We start from the raw sequence: 14246 nt of genomic DNA, 5'->3' as shown, positions 1-14246 counted from the left end.
AAGCTGAAAGCGCAGAGCGGAAACAATCCAAACGCTTCGATGACAACAAACATATCTCATATATCATATATTATCGTATGTATATCAAATCGTATATAGATCAAAAAAAGAAAGAAATTGCTCAGTTGCGTGTACTGCTTAATGCAGAAAATCCCCTCTAGGTTAGAATAATACCACTCATCATATAATTCAGAGTACAAAACCCAAGACAGAAAAAAAAATGCTAACAAAGCTGCTAAGAGCGAATGCGCTGCACTTTATAATTCAACAAAATATTGTTAAAACTATCCAAATATAATGTTGATCAAATAAAAGATAGAAACAAAGTATAAATTGCTACTAAGCCAATTGAAACTGACAAAATGCTTTGTTGCTTTAGCGATGATCAAGAAAGTAGCTAAAAATAGCTAAAGAAAATAAAAGTGCAACAACTTTAAGCTACAGCTCGAAAACAAATAAAACATTAAATTTAATTTAGCTTAAGTTTCTAATGCTCTTTGCATTGTTTTATAGTTTAAATTTTTGAGTAATTTTGAATGCGAATTCGCTTAAATTCTATTCTATTCGATTGAATGAATTAAGCTTAAAATTTTTACATTGAAAAAACTTCGCTACATTTGCTTTTGTCGTTAAAGTTATATTATTATTAAGGCATTAACTTTAATTATTTAAATTAATTCCAAAAAAATTCAGTTTAATTTACAAAGGCCAATAATTTTTTAAAATATTAAAATAGCCAACAGCTTCAAACTTTTTCTAGCTTTTGCCACTTAAAAAATAGCTAAGCTTGGCTATAAAATTGCCAAACCATAAGCTAAGCGCTAAAAAATTATTTTAAACTGTTTAAAATTAAACGAAAAATATTATAATATTACTGCTTGTTTTAAATCATTAAAACCCTTGTGCAGTTTATGAGCATTTAAAGCTGTCTCATATCTATTATCAATATTTTAAATGCAGCAACAAAGTTATTTTCAAACAAAGCTATGCTCAATGCATATAAAATTTCTCCGCTCGGCATCGGAATCGGCATCGGCATCGGCATCCTGCTGTGAATGCCAGTCGCACCACTAACCTGCATGTCATTCGAGGATTTGAAATTAAACTTTTGAGCATCAGTTCCAGACAATGCAGCGACTGACTGACTGACTGACTGAAGGACATGCCCAGCGGTTTGTCGTCACAGCACGACGACGACGACGACAATGTGCTGGGCCCCAAAAATATGTTGGCAGCAACAAGCTTCAAACGCAGTTCAGTTAGGTAACTAACATATCTACTACCTAATCAGCTCTGAACAGTTTGATTATGCGTCCAATCGACTGTCTATCAATCAAAATTGTTGGAAACTCTTTTGCATGCATTTGATAAAATATAAATAGATTTGTTACTTAGAAGCTTCGAGTGTTGCTAGTAAATAAATTATGAAAATCAAGCATTTATATTGAGACTAGTTCACTAACTAAACAATTAAAAAAATTTCAGCAACAAGCGATATAATTATAATAATTCAGATAATTTATATACAATTATTTTGCTATAATTTGCGTTTATTTCTCATACAAATAATGACATTTGAGTGCCTTAAATGCGTAGCTAAAGTTTTTTTTTAAGAGTTTTGAAACTTTCGAAATCGACTTATTTCAACTGGAACCAAAGTTTGTTGTGCGATTTTTATACACTTTGTACATTTAAAAAGTGACAGTGAGGTATGCATAAAGTTATGGCAATATATGTAACATTGAGTAGAAGGCGTGTCAGCAAGTAAAGACTGTATGAGCAACAAGAACTCGAATCATGCAAGACTTTGAGCTGCCAAATTTTTTATATAGTTACTTCTAGCTCTGAGGCACATTCTTTTTATTTAAACAAATTGAATTTTCTACAGCTTACGCCGCATAACGAATTATGTTCACAACACTTGGCAGATTTATTTCAAATTTACCGCTTTATAGGTCGTAGTAATTTAAATATTTTTAATAAGCAAGTTAGGCTAAGTCAATTGAATTTTATGCGTCTGTATGAGCAACAATAACTCGAATCATGTAAGACTTAGAGCTGCCATACTTTTTATGTAGTTACTGCTAGTTCTGAGGCATATTCTTGTCATTTAAAAATGATAGAACTTACTTCCAATGCAGCCGATACATGAATTTATGCCTAAAATATTTAGAGAATTTATTTCAAATTTTGCTTTAACAGTCTTCGTAGCAATTTCTCGAATATTGTGGACTATTCAACTTATTCAGTTCAAATAATTAGCTTTGAAAAAACGCATAAGCTGCCTGCTTTAGTCAAAGTGTATTCAAAAGTTGTTTGCATGCAAGTTTAATGTGGTTTTTGTTTCTGAGTTTAGGTATGTTGCAATTTCAGTTGCGAAAGCATTTTAAATTCCATATGCATTTCATACACACTAATTCGCTTTGTGTGTGTGCGTGTGTGCGTATGTGTGTGTGTGGGCTTTTAGTCAAGTTCTGATGCAATGCATTTGGCCATTGTGCTTTGAGTCTTGCAGCAGCAGCTGCAACAACAAAAGCAAAAGCAAACACTAACTAAATAATGAATGGAAAATGGCACCCAGGAGGCACTCGCTTTGCAGCTACCACAACAACAACAACAACAACAACAACAAAAAACAGTCTGTTGTGTCAGATTTTTCTGTTGCTTTTTGTTTGTTATTTTTTTAAAATTTAATTTGAGTTTTATTTTTTTTTTTTTTTGGTTGAGGCCTTGCAGTTATTTTGACAAGTGCTTATATTTATTTTTGTTTTCAGAAAACTCTATTGGACGCTTTAAGCTTTAATATAGAAAATGTTGCGCTGCTTTGGAATTTTCTCATTTTGTTGCATTTTGCCTTTGGAAAACTGAAAAGCTTTTGTATTGAGATTTCCTGCTAAGCATGTGGCAATGAACGTAACGTTGTTTGCATATGCGTGTGTGTGTGTGTGACACACTCTATATGCTGTGCCCACAGCATATGTGGGCGTGGCATTGCTGCCAGGCAACAAATTGCATGCGTTTTATAAATATTTCTGCATTGCTGCTGTCGCTGCTGTTGCTGTTGCTGCTGCTGCTGTTGCTGTTGATTTTATTGCTTTGTGTTGCTGCTGCGCAAGTTGCGCTTGATAACAAACAGCACACGCCTACATATACGCCCATGCTACACGCCCACATGCCTGCCAGGCATTGAGAGCCGAGAGTGCAAGTCAACAAGCTGCTGGCAATGGTTGCTGCTGTTGCTGTTGCTGCTGCCGCTGCTGCTGCTGCAACAAACGCCCCTTTAAAGTTAATCATAAAAACTGCAAAAGCGAAAAAATTCCAAGGCTCTTCTTGCAACGTGTTGCTGATTGTTTTCCTCTCGTTTAACCCCTTTGTGTTATTTCGCACCAGTTGCTGCTGCTGCTGCTGCTTCGCATATTGCGTATACGCAGCATTAAATATATATATGAAAAACACCATTAGTTAAGCCTATTGATTGTTATGCGCTCGGGCCACATTAACGCTTTTGGCCCACAAAGCGCAATGCAAATGCAAATTGATAAAAAGGACCAAAAAGTCTTTGACGCTTACCCAACTCCAGTAATCAAACAAATAACTTGACGCTTCACTTACCTGCAAAGAAAGAGAATAAAAAGTTTAAGTTAATCAGCAGTCTCGAGAGCTTAAATATAGAATATTTTTATTTTATACAAATCAACAAGATTTTCTACTAATAGCAACTTAATATGGCGAGCAATATTATTCTTTTGTATAGATGGAATGCGCACTAATTAGAAAAGTAGTTAGAAGCTAAAACACTTTTAATTCTGTTTAACTAAAAATTAAATTTAAGCAATTTATACATATTATAAATTTAAATACTTAAATATATAATTTAATTTAATTAAAGTTGTTTTTACTGCATATATATTTTAATTTCATATATTCATTTTTACATATGAAATGCCCACTTAGTTTAAAGCTAACAAATTAACTCATTTTATTCTGTTTATAGCTTAGCAAAGTCGCATATTGAATGCGCTAGCATATATATTTAAATTAATTAAATTATATAATATTAAAATCGCTGGACTCTAGTACCAACAATGCTAGAAATTTCATTGCATACCGGCAATTTCTAAAGGACATGGCCCAGCATCTCGGCAACCTTAATGCCAAGAAATAAAATAGTAGAGGGCTAAGTTATCCTCAATACACTTCTTAGAGCAGGGCTTAGTAAGGTAGGAATGGAAAACAGCAACCCTAAGCACAAAACTAAACCTCAAACGAACCAACACCCTACCTCGACCATAAGAGAACCCTAATTTCAATTCTGCTAGCAGTGAACTTGAAGTGCCGCACTATGACATTTCTAAAAGTTACAGAAATGAAAGTGTAGAATACGCTAGAGGCGACTCCAGTACCAAATTCTGAGCTTTATAGCATCAACTTAGTGGTTTAGTTCAACGCAGAGCAAACTATTGTCATCAACACTTGCAGCCAGTCTAAGGGAGGGGTAGACCTAATTAGAAAGTTGAAAAAATCGTTGCTTTATATTGTTGGTTATTTAAGAATCTGCACAACACATTTCATTTTCGAATTACTGAATATTTTGAGCACGTCCTTAAGATCAACATAAAAAAAAAACTTTTGTGCGCATTTTCGCCGCTTTAATTTTTATTATATACAAATTTGGTTTATTTTGACTACAGTTTATATTTAATAAGCAATTAAAATGCATTTGAATTAAAGCTGCAGCTTTTGAGCTTTGCAAAAAGCTTTGCTAACAGCAGTGCAAGCTTCAGGCTCAGCAGACGAACTAGAAGCTCAAATCCTTTTGTTTGGCACTGACCCACAGCAATATAAAGTGCATTGACTAGGCGTAAAAGCTTTAAAAGCTCAAAGCGTGTGCACACAACAAAGTTTGAAAAGCTTTAAGCTACTCAAGCTACTGTGTGTCTCAACTAAATGTGCGCAACTTTAAAGCTTTTGCTTAATTAAAGATTTGCTGCCTTAATATTGAAGTCACGCACTCTCTCTCTCTCTCTCTCTCTCTCTCTTCACTCGCATTAGGTCATTTGGTCAGAATCTGGCAGCTAATGCAAACAATGCAAAATGCAAACAATAAGCAAACGCTTCCTCTCCATAGAGATAAAAGTAAACAAGCAGCAGACGCAACTCGGACTCAAAGACATTCATTCACTCAATCATTGTTGGCCCGCCCCCACCCCCCCCCCCTCTCTGTCATGCGTCCCCCCTTCAACTTGCACACAAAGCCTTTCGCTTTTAGAGCTGAAGTGCACACGCGACGACTTTTTGTATTTTCTTGTTGGCTGCACGTGTTGCAAAGTTGCAAATGGCGTTGGCCATGAAAAGCTTAAGCGGCTTTTCTTTTCTTACAACTTTGCGCCGCCGCCGCCGCCGCCGCCGCCGCCACACAACACACAGAAAACTTCACTAGATAATGCTACTTGGCAATTGCTAAAAAGCCTTGCACTCACTTTTGGGTTTAAATTGTTGTTGTTGCCGCACGCGTCGTATGCGCAATAATTTTGATTTTATTATTTATGCATTTTAATTAATTACATTTCTGCTGCTTCATGCAACATGCAAATATTGACTCTTTGTTGCTTTTGTTAGCGAGTCATATTTATTTACTTTTCAAACTTTGTGAGCTGCGCTCAGATTTCACACAAATTGGAAGCAGCATTTACAATAAATGTTGCTGCCAATTATAAAACACAAATTGCATTTGTTTTTTTTCATTTTCTAGGTATTAAATGCACGTCTAATTTGGTTCAATGCAGTTTTACAATTCAAATTATTTGTTGCCTCATTAAATTTGATATGTTTTTATTTTTTGCCAGCAATTAAGTTTTTAAATTCAGTCGCTCATTCAATTTGGCTGCAATTAATTTAATTTTTAACGCTAGTTGCTTGACTAGCCGTCGCGCCCATGTGGGCTGAAAGAACAGATACCAAGGCCATAAAGGAGTTCAACGACTTCCCCGTATACCTTATTAAATAAAAAATAACAAAAAAAAAATAATAAAGAAAAATAAAAAATTAATTTATTTGCAATGCACACATTTGTCTTAAGTTTAATTTGTAAGGCTTCAATCTTTATGCGAATTTTAATTTAGAGTAACAGCAAAATAACCGAAATTTTATTTAGTGAAACGCCAATTGAGCTGAAACAGAATTTTAATTCTTAACAAATTTCTGTTATTTTTAAATGCATCAAAAATTCAACTAATCGTGAAATATTTTATTAAAAAATGTTCTTATATAAAAAAGTTGCTAAGACAGTTTAAACTTGAAAATAAGTCAAATTTACAATTTAGTAGTTCCAATAAATTTTCGCTAACTTTTGTTAAATTTGCTAGCTGCTGCTTAAGTTATTGTTGCTAATTTTTATGCATAAAGTTGCTGCTGTAAAATTTGTTGCTCACAATGAATGTTTGCTTTAGTTCACAACTTAATTGAGACAAGCGAAATGCATCAGTTGCTTGAACTGTAAACAAGGCTATAAGTTCAGCATTGAAGTTTGCAAATGTTGTGGCAAATTGTTTAAACTTTGGCATAAACTTGGCTTAAAGAGTAAAATATGAGCTTGAGCGAAAATCGCAGACAGGCTATGAAGCGGTTTAGCGTGTTGACAAGTTGTGCAAATTGTTTAGCCAAATAAAAAACAGAAGATTTTATTTTTATGGCAGCTACACAAAGTTGAGCAACAGTCAGCGGGTTAATTGGGCTACAAAGGTGTGTGTAAGCCAGTTGACCCTTTTCAACAGTTTTGCACACACACACACACAGCTGTGCATAGAAAGTGAAGCAGGCTTCATTATCGCCTGTGCGCCAAAAAGTATGCAGCGCGAATTTAATATGCAAACAAAGGCAAACAATAAGCAGCGCAATGCCAGCTCCACTTCAAAAGGGTTCATTACATTTTGTGCTTTTAGCGAGAACTTTGGACTGTTAGACGCGCTTATTGTTGCTGCCCTGGCAACCTTTAAGCCTTAAGCCTTAAGCTGCTGCTGCTGCTGCTGCTTTGTCACTGAAGCTGCAGCCGGCTCGCAGTTTAATTTGGCATTAGAACTCCCCAACTGGGCCCCAAAGATCGAGACACTTACAAATGGAGTACAAGTCAAAATAATAGCGAGACATACTGTCCCATGGCGCTTTGTTGTGTTGTCGCTCCCCAAGCGTCAGTCTCGGCTATCTGGGGCTGCAAAAATTTATTTCATTTAGTTTGCTTTTTGCAAATAATATTTATCTTTTGCCTGGCGCTGGCCAAAAAACATTTCCCAGCTCATTTGTCTGTTTATTTTAAATAATAAATAAACTTTAAGCTCTGTCTCACTCGCACACTAAATGTTGAGCCCTCACAGCTTTAAGAGATTTATGCGTTCCCTTTTTTATGCTTTTCACTTCTTTTTTTTGTGTGTGTGAAAGTGAAAACATCAAGCGCACAAAGCAAATATAAATTATAGTACATGCGACAAAACAAAAAAATATTCGAATTTATGTTATGTTCACAACTGACAAATTGTAACATTTTTCAAATGCAAACAGCATTAGTTTTAGTATTAAAATTACAACAAAACGATTTTCGGCGCTTTTTTATTATTAAATATTAATGTTGCTTTGTTAGTTAAAAGTTGAAAAAATATTTTAAATATAATTAAATATTATTTTCTCGCTCAATATAAGAAGCAGCAGCAAATTAAAGCTATTAGCTTTTACTTTAAGCAAATAGTATTGCAAAAGTCAATTAAAAATTAATACGTATTTAATTTTTAATTACTAAAAATAATATTCGCTTTATAAATTTTTCACTACAACAACTCTGCTTTATATAAATTCTATATTAAGCTACAATACTAAATTAGTTTTATGTTAATTCACAGTCGACTGTTAACTTAACATTGGCAGCTGCTGTTAAAATTTCTGATGAGCAAGCTTAAGAATTCAACTGCTTATAGCTGCTAATTTCTGCTTGTTAACTAAGCGTCCAACTCTAAATTTTAAATTGTTAAATAATCTTGAATTTGAGTTTAAGTTTGATTGAGCTTTTGCTATTGACATTTAAACATTTCTTTTAATACTTTAATGCACATTTAATTTGAAATACTTTTGTGTAATTATTTTGCTTTACCCGAGACTCTGCATAGTCATTAAATAAATACAGAGAAAAGACAAACGTTACGCCTTTGCAATAAATAATGTAAAATCAGTTGCTCGAATATATTCAAGGCTGCCATGCAGACAATTTACAGAGACAGCTCGTCAAGCTGCTAAGGTTTCATATAAGGAACTGCAACTGCAACTTCGCCTCATTCGCATCTCATTCATTTAACAATTGCCAAGTGCATTTCATTGACGCTTCTGCTATAAATTTGACTGAAAGCCAACAAAATGAAACATATGTAACTAATATGCTTAACAGTAACAACCTTTATTAGCTGCACATTTGTTTAATAATTCCAGTTAAATGCCAAATGCAAAGTGTAAACGATACTCAGAATGAAGACAATGAATTTTGCTCAAAGCAATGAGCTTTGGTTGAAATGCAGTCAATCAGTTAATTAGTAAACAATGCGTTGCAATTTTAATTGATTGACATTGACAGTTATATTAAATAACAATAAATAAACGCAGACTCAGTTCTATTGATGACTGCATAGTCAAAAGTGCTTTATATAAATTAAGCTTGAATGCAAATTGTATACTAAAAATTCCAAAAATAATTTGACATTCATTGAGTTAATGCTTCTTTTATATATACTAAAAACTACACATATAATTTTTATTGCCTAAATCAATTTCACTTAAATTTATCTGCTAAAATCTTTGTTGAAAATCTTTTTTAAAAGCAAATTTTAGTCATCAAGCCAAAGGCTGAATTAGTCTAGCAAATAAATAAAACATTTTGTCGGCTGCCAAATATTTAAATATGTAAAATATTTATTCTATATTTTTACAGTTTGATAAATTGTCTGTTTGTTGATGAGCGGGGCGCGCTGGCAATTAGTGAAAGCAATTTAAATTTTTATTTTCTGCAACTGCACTCAATAGTGTGAGAATATTAAATTTCATAGTTATTTATAATGCGCAAACAGCAAAGCAGCAACAACAATATTTTTTAAAATGTAAATGCACACAAACTGTAAAAACAACAACAATTGCCAAGTGGCAACAACTGTCAGCTGTTTAATTATTGACAAAGCGCACATTATAAATATTTTCTTTATGTGTTTTCCACGCTTTGCTGTTTAGTATTCAATTTTTGTAAACTTTGTATATTAATAGCAATAATTGTAAACGCCGCTTGACAATTGTTTTCGCTCTTGTTGTTCATTAAAAATTTATTAGTCCTGCTATTTGTTGTTGTTGTTGTTGTTGTTGTCATGTCTCTGTTTCGTCTTAATTTTCAGCATCTTTGCCCTCACTCTACTCAACGTTGTGCGGTTCGTAGTCGTTGCCAGGCCTGGCACGAAAACATTTAAATTTAATTATACGACTATGACAAACAATTTTGGCATTTTGTCAATACACACACACGCACACACTGACGAATGGAAAAGCTAAAGCATAGGCCAAACTGGCAGCTGACAATTGTTGAATTGCGTATGACAACGAGGCGTATGCGCAATTTGTTTAATACACATGTTTGTATAATTATAGCCCGCTCCAAACAATTAACAAGCAAATTGAAAATTTTCACCATTTCAGCGGCTACATGGCCAGGACCAGGACCAGGACCAAATGAATCAAACTCATTAGCCACAAGCGCCCACGCACGCAATTTTATTCCAATATAAAATAAGTGTATCGCTCGTACATGTGCTTGGCTTGCAAATGCATAAATTATAAGCGATTTGTTGCAATTCCTTGAATAAATTATAGTATTAGCTCTGCTCTGGCTTTAGGGTACGAATTTAGCTACACTTTCAATTTGGATTTATTCGTGTGTGAAGCACTTGACGAGAGCTGAGCAACTTCGACTGCGACTTCGCTGCTAACCTTAGGGCAAATTTTGAAGATGAAAGTTACAAAAACAAAGCAAAGCAAGGAACATTCGAATTAGAAGAATCAGATTGAAATAAGCTAGAAATGTTAAAGCGAATAGACCAATTGAAAAGATTTACAATTATCAATTACAATATGCTAATAAAGCCTTTCAGCTTCCAATAATATTGTTTTTTTTTATTCACAAAACAATAACAAAAGCGTTCTTGAAAAAATAAATTCATAGAATATTCCAATAAGTAGAACGCATATAATTATATTTTTCACAGAAGAAATTAATGGAATATGCGAATGAGAAGAACGAATTGAATTACTGCTTACTTCTTCCTTTTATTCCAAAACAATAACAAAAGCGTTCTTAAAGGAAGAATTTCATCGAATATTCGAATGAGAAGTACGAATAGAATAACTTCCTGATTCGACCTTCAATTGATTAATTATTATCCATTTCGTAATATCGCTTTTCTTATTCTACAACACTAAAGTGGAATGCAAATATTTAATTGCAATAGTTTATGTTGTAATATCATCAATGCTGGTTGATGAATTTATTGTTGAAACCATCAAAAAAATCAACAATTGCTAACTGTCGAACTAAAACGATGATTCTTTTTGGAATAGATGTAGTATAAAATAATTGAGTTCTGTTTACAAACGTGAATGCAAATTATGAGCGTTCGGAGAAAAAGGACTAAATGGAAAGCCTTCAGTATTCAGAATTGATAAAATTCGTATGAGTTCTTGAAATGGATGCTTAAAAGTCTAACCCAGAAGGGTCTGTAATAGGAGCAGTTGTGGATTAGGTTTATGTTTATGGGGGTGGAAGCTTAATTTACTCGAATGACTGGAACAGCAAACTCACCCAAAGAGATCCACCTCACTGCCCGGGAAACTGATGCGCGGCGAGAGTGGCGAACGTCCTTGACGCTTGAGCATGTCATGCAGTCCCGGCGGAGCGTGTATGGGACTGAGTATGGTTATCTTACGATTGGGTGGAGCCAAGAAGCCACCGCTAAGCGTTAGCTGTGTACGCATGCCGGCGGTGGAGGAGCTGCTGCTGCTCTTCATCTCAATGGTCTCGGCCGACTTGGAGATGAGAATCGAAGAGGATTGCTGCAGTCCGAGCTTTGAAATGGACAACTGCATGCCGCCGCCGCTAGAGTCGCTGCCCACGGTGCCATCGGCGCTGACTGTCGAGGCATCATCGATTTGGGTGGAGGCGCTGCGTATGCATTTCTCTGGCCTGGCACCGCTCACCGGTGTGGTGCTGGCCGCAGCCTCCGAATGTGCCGAGGTGGAGCGCACAAATTGACGCACATGCTTCTGATGGGCGGTGAGGAAGCCATGCGCCTCCGGCTGTTGCAAGAAGCTCTGAAACTTCGATTTGGTGCCAGTCTGAGAGCTGCTCACATAGCGAGTGGTGCTGCTGCTGCTGGTGGTGCTGCTGCGTTGCTCGCTGGTGATGATCGAGGTGGACGACTGCGCTTTGAGCTGCGAGGCCAAAGCAGTTGCCGTGCTTAGCATATGGCCGCTCTGCTCGCCCACAATGGCGCTGCTCGATTGGAGGCTCTGGCTGCGAGTGCTGCTTGACATAATTTTCTGCTGACTGTGCAGCTGCTGCTGCTGCAGTTGCAACTGTTGATGCTGCTGCTGCTGCTCGAGCATGACAGCGGCAGCGCCGCTGCTGCTGCTGCTGCTGGTCACCGAATAGGAGCGTGTGGCCAGCTTGCTGCTGCTGCTGGTGGTGCTGCTGCTGCTCGATGTTTGGCTGTACTTTTGCGTCAGTCGCAGCTGTTGCTGCTGCTGCTCGGTTATGGTTGAGCCAAAGACGCTGTCATCGCCGGGCGAGCTGAGCTCCAAGTCTCCAGCCATAGAACGCACCTCATCGGCGTCCACCTCGCTGGGTGTGGTTATGATATATTGCGGCGGTGGTGCTGCAGCTCCTGCTGCTGCCTGGTTGCTGCTTCCAGGAAGTGCAGCTGCCCCATTGGCGTCGTTGTTGCTGCTGCTGCTGCTGCCTTTGTCGGACATTCTGTTGCTGTTGCTGTTTGCGTTGGGTTGGATTTGGTTTTGGTTTAGTTTTGTGGTTGATTTCCTGGTAGGTTGGTGGTTTATCGTTTTCACTTTGGCTTCGCTTATTGTTGCTTATGCTGTGGGATTTGTTTCCGTTTTTGTTTTTGTTTTTGGCTATAAAATAAGTTCACTGTTAAAAACGCTCAGCTCTGTAGCTCTTTGATTTTGAAACTTGAAACTCAAACTCAACCTCAACTTCAACTTTCGGCTAACAACAAATGTTGTTGCAAAATTTTATTATTTATAATGCATATCAATTTATACAGTTAACATAACTTTTTTTTCCATAAAAGTTGAAAAATAACTTTGGATTTTTCATTTCATTCAAACATAACTTTTATTGACGTATAATTTTCAATAAATTTAAACTGAATATTATTTGCATTTATATTTTTAAGCATAGAACAACGAGTTGAATTTTTTCCAGCATTAAAGTTTAATATTTGTGAAATATTGTGTGCTTTATTATATTTACATGTATTGACGCGAATAAAAAGAAAATAGAAGAGTAACCAATGTAACGGACCATAATTATGGAATAGTTGTTAAAGAATTATAATAGCGCGCGCTCACCTCACAGACCGATCGACCGATCCGATTGCACTCAAAGCGCTTACTAAATTCACTCACCCACGCCAAGCGCTCGCTTAGCGTAGGCCGACGACAGCGCTGTCTTCAAATGCCCGACACTGCTTAAAGAGTGAGAGTAAAAAAGGCGCCATGAGCGTAGGCAAAAGGCCGACGGCCTTTAAATGTCCGCCACTGCTTAGAGAGTGAGAGTAAGCGCGCGAACCGACCGCGAACTAAAAGTTGAGCTTTAGTGTTGCTTAGAGAGTGAGAGCGCCAAAGGCGACATGAGCGTAGGCAGAAGGCTAGCGGCTGCGCTGTCTTCGAATGTCCGCCATTGCTTAGAGAGCGAGAGTGAAAAAAGGCGCTGTGAGCCGGCAGCGCTGCCTTCAGATGCCCGCAAACTGCTTAGAGAGTCAGGTAAGTAAAACTGTAATAGTATTGAGTGCAATTTGATCTACGCTAAATGCAAGCCCTAAACTGCTTAGGGAGTGAGAGCGCCAAAGGCGAAAAAAGAGCTGCGGCTGCAGCGTTTCCTTCAAATCTTTGATCTACGCTTATACTGCTTAGAGAGTGAGAGCGCTAAAGGTGAATTGAGCGTAAGCAAAAGGCCGCCGGCTGCGCTGTCTTCGAATGCCCGCCACTGCTTAGAGAGTGAGAGTGAGCGCGCGCTAGTCTAAAAATGAGCAGGAGCCTAAAATAAAACTGCAGTGGTGATAGTGTATTAGTAAGTGCAATTTGATCTGCGCTTAGACTGTGAGAGCGCGAAAATGTGTGACATCTCTCAACAGAGTGACGCACACGCTCAGTGCAATGAGCACGCTAGCTGAGCTACTCGCTTGCAAGTATGTATGTGTGTGTGTGTTGGCACAGCTCTGTTGAGCGAGTGAGCGTAAGTTATTAAGAGTGAAAAATTAGAAGTGCTCTTCACCTCGAAAGCGAAAAAGGTTCTTAGAGACTTTAGCATTAATTCGAATGTAATTAAAAATGCATATAGCTTAAACATTGGATTAGAATTAAACTTGCTATTGAATAGCATAGAATCAAATAAGTTGACGAGTCACAACTCGCTCGGCAAGCGTAGAGAGATAATTAGCTAATGCAGTTCTAATTGCAGTCGATAAATAAGTAAGTACATTTATGTTCTACCCACACGCACACACACACATAGAAATGAAATTTATATATGATTGCCACGCAATTTGAAGCTGCAAAAATAAACTTTGCAGCAGATTTTACGCTTGGCAAAGTTTTGGTGCTAAAAACCGCTAATTAAATATATTTAACATATATAGATGTAAGCGAAGGATTCGATGTGAAAATGTTCATTATTGTTGCTTAGTCTGTTGCATTTATTCGAGAGCGAGAGAGAGAGAGAGAGAGAGAGAGAGAGAGCTGCAACCGCTGTGCTGGCAACATGCCACATGTGTAGGCAAAAGTTGCATGCAACTTGAGAGCGCAACATGTGGCCAGACAACGAAAAAACAAAAAAAAACAGAATTGAACAAAAACTATTCGAAATAAAGCAACTTTCAACAGCCCAAAATGCTTTCGGCCGTGAGCCATAGTTAATGCCAGAAATATTTTGGCTGCTG

General features: G+C 36.9%; 1 protein-coding gene across 3 annotated transcripts in view; it reads right to left on the bottom strand.

Moving 5' to 3' along the window:
• LOC108606231 (cAMP-specific 3',5'-cyclic phosphodiesterase) overlaps nucleotides 1-12198 on the bottom strand; it is a 72011-nt gene extending 59813 nt beyond the window's left edge. For all 3 annotated transcript variants that reach the window (XM_017996156.2, XM_017996157.2, XM_017996158.2), the window contains exon 1: nucleotides 10874-12198. In XM_017996156.2, coding sequence (XP_017851645.1) covers nucleotides 10874-12042 — 1169 coding nt within the window. In that variant the 5' untranslated portion in view covers nucleotides 12043-12198. The remainder of the gene's footprint in view (nucleotides 1-10873) is intronic.
• Nucleotides 12199-14246: the final 2048 nt, after the last annotated feature.

The sequence above is a fragment of the Drosophila busckii genome, chromosome X, assembly GCF_011750605.1.
Source record: "Drosophila busckii strain San Diego stock center, stock number 13000-0081.31 chromosome X, ASM1175060v1, whole genome shotgun sequence".
NCBI lineage: Eukaryota > Metazoa > Arthropoda > Insecta > Diptera > Drosophilidae > Drosophila > Drosophila busckii.
Note: the sequence above shows the minus strand (reverse complement) of the source record. Positions and strands in the feature narration are given on the sequence as shown.